Raw genomic sequence first — 8,987 nt, forward strand, 5'->3', positions numbered from 1 at the left:
CAGTAACCTAGGATGTGACGCGTGGCGTAGTGGTAGAGCGTGCGACCCATATATGGAGGCCTCAGTCCTTAACGCAGCTGTCCCAGGTTTGAGTCCCTACTCCAGAGACCTGTGTCGCATATCTTCCCCCTCTCTCCACCCCATGTCATGTCTGCCTACTTTGCAAATAAATAAATAAAGGTCACTGGTGCCACCAAAAAAATTATTTAAAAAATGCTTGCTGTAGTTAGCCAAGTTTAGTGAATTTCTGTACCCAGGTTAGCTTTAAATACATCGATAAATGACAGTGGACTTGCTTACTGTGAGATTAAAATAAAGGCAAAAAGCATGGTTTCATTTGTGGGAAAGTTTTTGGCCATTCTAGGGGCAGGGACAGACAGTATAGGCTTAGTTTTTGTTTGTAGGATTTATAATGATAAAATCGACAATTAAATGTTTTTGAAACATTTTTAGGCAATAGACCTCATTAGAGTCAGAACCACACAAACCTTCCAGTTGAATAGGCTACTTCAGTACAGCATTTTAAGTACAGCGTGCAATACCTGCACTTAATCACCCTTTGAAATGTATTTATATGTATTGATGGTCTCGTGGAGCAGAGTGGATAAACTGAATTTTTTTACCCATCAGTTAGAATTAAATGTTATTACAATAAATTACAATTCCTTTCAGGATTAATAGAAAATTCCCATTAAACATAAACTGTACAATATTTGCCCATCCCTATTTGGGTACCCACACAAAATCCCCCTGAGGGCAGCAAATGGCCCCCGGTCCATACTTTGGACACCCTTGCTCTAAGCTAAACATTTCTTCTAAGAGTTACTCTATTTTCTTTCAAAAACATATTTGTCTAGTATAGTTGCATTCTTAATGAACTCTTGCAGATATTCCAATAAACAGTGACAAGTACGTCTGTGTCCCTGTGCTTCTCAGTAAAGGCCCTCCTCTGGTTCACTTGGTGGACGCTTGAATGTGAGGCAGCGGGTGTAAAAACTGTAGGCAGTTTCTTTATATAGCTCTGACATCGCTGTAGGAGAGTGAACAGTTTGCAGTGATGATGACAACAACAAAAAACTGTAATACTGGATTACATGTGTGCGGTGAATCCCCTGTGCATCATTAGGCAATCTGAATCCAGCACAGGAACGGAGCAGGCTGCCTGTTCCAATAAACATTGGATCACTGTGGGAAAAATAAAGACCGTAAAGGGAAGAAACAGAGTTAGATTTGTGTTTGTTTGCCAAAATGGAAAAAGATCTCTAGTGACTGGGCCCAGATTTGGGCCCCAAATTGGAATACATGAGAGGATTTAATGCAAGCTGATGACCTTAAGCTCCATGGACAAATGCTCTCCATGCGATTTAGACCACAATAGTCTTTTCTTTCTAGTTTGAGATGACAAAAACGCTGAACGTGTTATGGGCCTGACCTATTTAACATATAAATCAAGTATCAGGATTTCTTTACCATTTCATATGTATTAAAACCAAGAAAAACTTTCACTAGTCTGGAGGATGTCAGTGAAGTTTTGTCTTCCTGCTGATGTTAGGAGATCTCAGCACTTGTTACATTTCTTGACCCCCAAGCAGCAGGAGGATTTACCTTAGAAATGGTCAGCAAGCTATCTCCAACAGTCTTGATCCAGAGTTTCCATGGCAACCTACTGTCACTTGCTGATCGGAGGCAGTGTCCCCCATCACATCCGTTACTGCTTGGGGTTAAGTTCAGGGATACCCCACAGATCCAGGACAAACATCGTAAGCAGTAGATCCCCCAATTTCATTTCAGAGACAGTAGGATATTGGCTGCCGGCTGGATTTAGAGATGCGGCTCTTGGACGTGCTGTGTTTGCACTTGCAACGGTAAATAATCCATCCTGTTATTCTGGAGATTGACTTTGGTAGAGAGCCGTGATGCAGTTATTTTTCTGCATGCCTGCTTTTAGCAGACCACTTTCTGTGCATCCTCATTGTGGTAGGGTAGATCCTGGACAAGTCACCAGTAGGGCTGAAACAATCAGATTAATCGACTATTAGAATAATCAACTAATTTCATAATGGAATAATTGTTAACTGGAGTATACAGTTTCTAAAACATGCCATTTGCTGAAAGAACAACTAACTCAGAGCTGTAATTAAGCCAAAATTGTACCATAAACATTTTGCATTTAAGATGAAAAATGTTTTTTGTCTTTGAATATGCTCTATCCAGAACTCCTCCAGTGGCATAGCTTTAGTTTCACTTGGTTCAAATTCTGTAAAAAAAAAAAAATCTCCAATTAAGCGCTTTTTGCTATCTGAACATTAATTGATTAATGGAAAAAATAGTCAACAGATGAATCAATTAGCAAAATAATTGTTAATGCAGCCCTATTCACCAGTCAATCACACTGTGAAACGCATGTGCATTTTTTATACAAAAATAAAAAGAAAATTATTTATATTCTAAAAATATAATTATTGTTGCTTACAAATGGTTGAAAAATGTGACAAAATTAAATAATCTTTTGATTGAAGGCTGTTATCTGTAGAAAACAAGCAGTCCAGGGTTACCTCCTTGGAAATAATGAATTACGTGAAACACAGACTGAAGTAATAAAACCAAAAGGATTAAAAAAAACACATTGCTTTTGAGCGAATAATTTCTAAGGACAGTGAATATCTTGTGTGGATGTAAAGTGCAGAGATTGTGAATAAACAATAAACACGTACCCCTGTCACCTTGTCATTTGTCACATTTTTGTGCTGTGATGTGCACAGCAGGTCCTAACTGTGCATATGTTTTCAAGCGCTCGTCTGTCTTACCCGAGCCCAGTTTCCGTTGACATATTTCCAGCAGCGTGTCATTCTTGTTTTCCAACTGATTGCTAAACAGCTGCAGAGCTGAGTGGTGGAGGTGGAACCTCGTCTGTATTCCCTGCCCATCCTTTATTGATGGCAGAGTAATCGCAGGGCCAGAGTACAAATCCACTTACCCTCTACTTTGCCTTAAGTAATGGATTTATGAGTGCATTAAAGAGCCGTAGTCATCCAGAGGCCCCTGCCAGACTGTCTCTCTGCTCGTTCTCTCCCTGATCGACTCTCTTTGTGTCTCAGTTGGATTCTTCTGCTTCTGCTCTCCCAGCTCCTGTCATGTGAGATCTCTTTGTCTTCTGATTCCCAATTGTCTGCTCTATGTTGACTCATTTTCACCCTCCCCAGACTTTGGCTGGCTTTAGAAGCATTTGTGTGACCCATCATTCCATTACCCTTCTTCTCCTTGACTTATGCATCGTCTCATCTTTTATCCTCTGGGGAACCCTGATTAGAAAAAAAAAAAGATGTTTTTTTTTTCTTTTTTCATTTTTCCCTTGAAGACCAAGGAGTCTGGCCAGTAGAGAGCTAACGTTTGAAGAAGTTTGTGCTTTAGGGGCTTGAGGCAAAGTTGGTACCAACTTAACTGGCTGAACCAAAACGACATTAAAGCGACTTGCTCGGTGCAGAGCTGGAGGAGCAGTATGAGCATGAAAACTCAAGTTTCTAACTCTGAGCTTTGCAGGGAAGAAATGTAGAAATGCAGATGGAAAAGTTGCAACACTGCATCACTTTCTGTCTCAGTGCGTCCCGCCGCTACATGGCCCTTTTCCTCACATGCTACTATTAATCTCAGTGTGCAGTGACACATCTGCAGTGCACAGAAGCTTGTATGGGTCTGTGTGCATTGTGCATGCCTTGTCACTCAAACTGCAGGGCACTTTACATGGGTGACACCTGCTATTAAATACGAAAAGGTTTTGATCATAAATTATTTCTAAGTGTGCAGAACCTTTTTGAACATTTGGAAGTGGGAAGTATTTGCTGTACTAGAATAAAGATCATATAAATAAACCAAGAAAGGAGAGTGCATTAAAAGATTCAGATAAAAAGGCTTTAAGTCAATCTGTGACGTTTTCTTTTTTTTTTTTTTTGCACCCAATGAACTGCTGTAAAATCTCAACTAATTCTGTTCGTCTCTTACATATTTCGTGTATCACTCCCATCCACCCCTTACAGAGTCCTCAGAGGGCATCTCCCTGCAGCTGGGCAACTCGAAAGACTTCATCCTCAGCCTGGACTTGAAGTTTACCTCCAACGGTAGCGTGTCAGTGGTCCTAGAAACCACAGAGAAGGGGCCGCCCTTCACCATCCACTACATGACCAGCACGCAGCTCATCGCCTTCAAAGACCGTGATGTCACCTACGGCATCGGGCCTCGATCCTCCTGGAGCACGTTGACCAGAGACCTGCTGACCGACCTAAGGAAGGGAGTCGGGTTATCAAACACGAAGGCCGTCAAAGCCACAAAGGTTGGTTTCATTCCAAACTTTACTGTGTTCTCTGTGGAAAGCTTATTAAAGGGCTGCCAATAAAGCTTTTCATTTATAGTTAATCTGTCCATTTTTTTTAAATTAGTGGGTTATTTTTTAAACAATAATCTTTTTGACCAAAAAAAGTTTTTGGTACAAGCATCTTTATTATTGTCTACAAACCATAAATGTGTAAAATATTAAATATTTTATATTTTGGTGGGCAGTTTGAGTTACAGACATTAACATTATTTAAACAGGTTATCGTCACAAGAAATGCAGAATAAGATGCAGAATAAGACCCTGCTTCTGTCATGAGCTATGTTGTCTGAACATTTGTCTGTTTTCTTCTCAGATCATGCCCAGACGGGTGGTCCGGTTAGTTCTGTATGGGCGTGGCTTTGTCGACAACGTCACCATCTCCACCACTGCCCACATGGCCGCCTTCTTCGCTGCCAGCAACTGGCTGGCGCGCCACCAGGACGAGCGAGGCGGATGGCCCATCATGGTCACCCGAAAACTCGGTGAGGGCTTCCGGCCCCTGGAGCCCGGCTGGTACTCGGCCATGGCTCAGGGCCAGGCTATGTCCACCCTGGTGAGAGCCTACCTCCTCACCAAGAACCAGGCTTACCTCAACGCCGCCCTCAGGGCGGTCGGACCTTACAAGGTGCCTTCAGCGCAGCACGGGGTCAAAGCCGTGTTCATGAACAAGTACGACTGGTACGAGGAGTACCCCACCACCCCCAGCTCGTTTGTCCTCAACGGCTTCATCTACTCACTGCTGGGACTTTACGACGTTGCTGAGACTGCAGGAGAGATTCTGGGCAGGGAGGCGGGGCAGCTGTTCAGCCGCGGCATGGACTCTCTAAAGGCCATGCTCCCCCTCTTCGACACAGGGTCCGGGAGCATCTACGACCTGCGTCACTACATGTTGGGCACGGCGCCCAACCTGGCCCGCTGGGACTATCACACCACGCACATTAACCAGCTGCAACTGCTGGCATCCATAGACAACGCTCCCATCTTCAGGGATGTGGTGAAGCGCTGGAAAAGCTATTTAAAAGGGATTCGTGCCAAGCACAACTAGTCGAACTCAGCAGATTTTACCGCTGAGTTTAGAACAGAATCAGTGTTTAGGCTGTAGTCGCAAATCAGAAGGTTTTATAAAGAGGGTTGTGTGTGCGTGTGCGTGTGTGTGAGAGTCACTTCTGGTTGACGGCCTGAAAGACGAGTTGCGATACTTTTAACTTTTTGTGCACTGTTGCAGGTTCGACATTTTTCGCTACGTTGACTGTAGCTCTGTTGTTTGTGTCCCTGGAGCTGGTGTTTGTAATCAAACACCGACCTAGTTTCAGTGTGTTTGTTTGCATTCAAAAAGAATGATTGTGTGAAGAAAAAATATTACACGTTGGAACATTTTTTACTTTCTTTAATTCATTATTTCTCATGTATAAGTTTTCTATTTCACATCAGATCAGAAGTTTACTAAAGTAAACTGTGGATATCAGAGTATGTTATAAACTGTGTGAAGGTGTTGCCATGACAATATAATCAAAAGAAGATGCTTTAATCCAGAAGGTAAACGACCAGATCTTTGCTCAGTGATTATTTTAGTCACATTTCACACTTATGACAAATAATTATAGTGACAGATTATCTCCAATAGTTATTTTTATCCCTTTTTCTTTTTTGTTAATTTGTTGGTTAATCTAAAAATCTAGAAGCGACGTCTAATAAGCTATTTAATGCCAACTCTGAAGGATAAATAATTGAGGGAGCCGAAGTGTTTCTGGTTTCTGTGAGACATCAAGCTTTAATCATAATGGTTGAGGACATTGTTGCTACCAGGAAACTGCTCTCAGCTGCTTTGCTGGGCTTTTAATAGGCCACAAAAACAATAAACCAGGCGTCAGACAAAAAAAAACCCTCTGCATCACTTCGAGTTCACCTTCGAAAGTGAAATCTGTGGAAGCTCTGCTGAATCGGTTTGAGCACCAAGGTGGTTGCAGCTAATCACAAATCAGGGAAAAAGGTTTGCAAAAGTAACATTTGCCATTCAATGAAACTCACTTTTTTCCCCATTTTTTAGCACCCTCTGCTTTTATTGGCACCTCTGGTAAAAATGCCTTAAAAGCTTTCGGATAATTTGCCAGAATTTGGTAAATTTGGAACGTTCTCTACCCTCGTTTCATCACAACTTCGGTACTATTCAACTTTTTACTGAACAGACTGTAGAAATGGGCAAGATTTTCTTGACTTATTGTGCTCTTGTTTTTCCTACTTTGAAGAGTAACAAAGACAAATGTCTCATATTTGCTCTAGTTAAAAGTTCCTTTACACTGATCAACACATAAAAAGTACACAAAAATGCTTTCAGTTATTTCTTTTTTTTATTTTATTTTTTCCACTGTTCAAGGTTCTAGAAATTGTGAATCTAGTGATTTAAAAAAAAAATAACCTGAGTTCTTAGAGTCAGTATTAGTTAACTGTGTAAGTCTGTGCTGTGGCAAAAGAAGATGGATCTCAGGTACAGCCCAGATCTAACCTAGAATATTGAACCTTTTTTAAAGATGTGTTGGCAGCAATTAACAAGGAAATGACTACAGGTGGAAGTGGTCGTCGTATCAAATACTTCTCTTTGTTTGCCATTTTAAATGCTTCCTGATTTAAAAAAAAACCCCACTATATTATCACCTAATTAATCTTTCTAACAATTAAAACATTCTTGTTTATCTTTGCTTTTTGGTGTCTGTTTCCATCCTAAAAGCCTGTCTTCTATCACTCTTCATTCTGATTGCCAGAAACAAGTGTAGGTGGCGTTGATGACGGTCTTGTGCGTGTCGAGGTAGATGGACGTGGGCAGCAGAGCCACAGCTGTCGTGTCAGTTCATAATGTTTAGATCCAGACAATGCCAGCAGCAGCTGGAGGTAAATTCTTCAACACGGACGCTGCTGGTCTCTGCAGACTCCCGTTGCACCCCCTCACCTCCTCTAAGAGCACGAACCGCACCATTTTAATCTGAGCTGCAAGGAGGACACTCACAGCTCACCCGACTAATAGGGTGGAGAGGCCGCACACAGTTACAGTCCGCATTCGTGGATGAGTCAGTGTCCTCTCAAAACAAAGTGGAGCTCCTCAGCATCAATGAAGCACTGATCGATCTGCTTTATAGATGAACTCCAGGAGATTTGAGGTGATTCATCCCTTTAAAGGGAGCTGATTTTTTCTTTTTAAAAATGGTGTAATCGGAGGTCAGATTGTGTTCCCACACAGTCCGCTTTCATATTTTGATGCAAGCTAAGCAGACAAAATCAAAGAAGCCTGTGACTTATTTTAATGCGGCGTTATGTAGTGTTAATTTCTGAAAGAAACAACGTATTCTATTTAGTTTATCCTGGAAGTAGAATATGTATCTTATTATGCCACTTAAATAAGCTGCTCTCGTGTATTTTTATGTTATACTAAGTTGTTAAATACTTTGACACAATAACTATTTAAATCATCTTTTATTCTTTATGCTCCATGTTTTTTTTCCTTTCCCTGCTGTTGGCAGTATTTACATAATTTATAGTTTTCGTCCAGACAAGCAGAAATTAGTCTTCGAAAAGGAAAATTCATAAATGGAGGTCTTGTGTTTTGATACCAATTTCTACGTTTTTTATACCAAAGTCACCTATTCAGTACGTTTATTTGTATATTTTTGTGCAAACTTGCTTCCATTCAGCATTTGGTCTTCAGTCTCAGAGATATTATGGAAAGACACTGCCTTTCCATTATAGGTGTAGGCTGAGTAGATTATAGCAAAACATAAAGGAATAAAAAAAGATCAACTCATGTTAAACTTGCTTATAGTAAAGGAGGTTTGTGCAACTAGTGGTTAGAGGCTAATCTGCTTCTGTTGAAGAGGGAAACGAGCCAGGTTGCACCATTTTCTTTCACGAAATCTGTTGGGATCATAAGCAGCAGATTAAGTTTGTTTTGGTTAATAAAAGCACAAGTGCAGGTTATTGTCACCTGATTTGTTGTATTTCTTCTTGAGTTTTCTTGTTTTAGGACAAAGTGCAACAGCTTCACTAAGCTGCTATTGTTATTCACTGTGTAAAAATGGGTATGAGAACTTATTTTCTTCTCACTTTAGTAGAATGTGATAATCTGATTTAACAGAAATCTTCAACAAATGGCCTTTACAGGTCAGTGTGATTTATGCAATAAGGTGTTTACTGGGACTTGTGGCTCCACCACAGATCCAGAGTGGTTGTACAGACTTTGCAATCTAAGCACAATGTGCAAATGCTCCCATTTTTTTAGTCCAAGTAAGAGGTGTTTATATACAGAGTCAACCTTTGTGCTTTAAAACTTTGCTTTCTAAAGTGTAAAAGAAATTGATAATAAAAGCATTTTTTCTTAACTTGTGTTCGTGATCTCTTTGACTGGGACTGCTTTGTTTTTAATTATGATTTTTGTGCAGCTAATTAGTTCAGCAATGAGATTTACTGTTTGAAATGTTTTTAATTGCTTTAACCGTGTTTTAGCAAACTTTGCTGTAAAATAAAAATACATAAAATGAATATTTTTGGGATTTGGTCTGAAAAAGATGAGAAAGGATTTCACCACTTGCCAGAGGAAATTGTGTAAAAAAAATAAAAAAGATGAATTACG

The 8,987-nt window shown here is 40.4% G+C and overlaps 1 protein-coding gene and 1 long non-coding RNA gene across 4 annotated transcripts in view; one reads left to right on the forward strand and one right to left on the reverse strand.

Moving 5' to 3' along the window:
- glceb (glucuronic acid epimerase b) overlaps positions 1–8,736 on the forward strand; it is a 73,008-nt gene extending 64,272 nt beyond the window's left edge. For all 3 annotated transcript variants that reach the window (XM_047363206.1, XM_047363207.1, XM_047363208.1), the window contains 2 exons: positions 4,035–4,327; positions 4,683–8,736. In XM_047363206.1, the coding sequence (XP_047219162.1) occupies positions 4,035–4,327; positions 4,683–5,414 (1,025 nt within the window). In that variant the 3' untranslated portion in view covers positions 5,415–8,736. The remainder of the gene's footprint in view (positions 1–4,034; positions 4,328–4,682) is intronic.
- LOC124867027 lies at positions 392–4,027 on the reverse strand. Its single transcript, XR_007037972.1, has 2 exons — positions 2,715–4,027; positions 392–2,010 (listed from the first exon to the last, which is right to left on the reverse strand). It is a non-coding gene; the product is annotated as an uncharacterized LOC124867027 (long non-coding RNA).
- Positions 8,737–8,987: the final 251 nt, after the last annotated feature.

The sequence above is a fragment of the Girardinichthys multiradiatus genome, chromosome 4, assembly GCF_021462225.1.
Source record: "Girardinichthys multiradiatus isolate DD_20200921_A chromosome 4, DD_fGirMul_XY1, whole genome shotgun sequence".
Lineage (NCBI taxonomy): Eukaryota > Metazoa > Chordata > Actinopteri > Cyprinodontiformes > Goodeidae > Girardinichthys > Girardinichthys multiradiatus.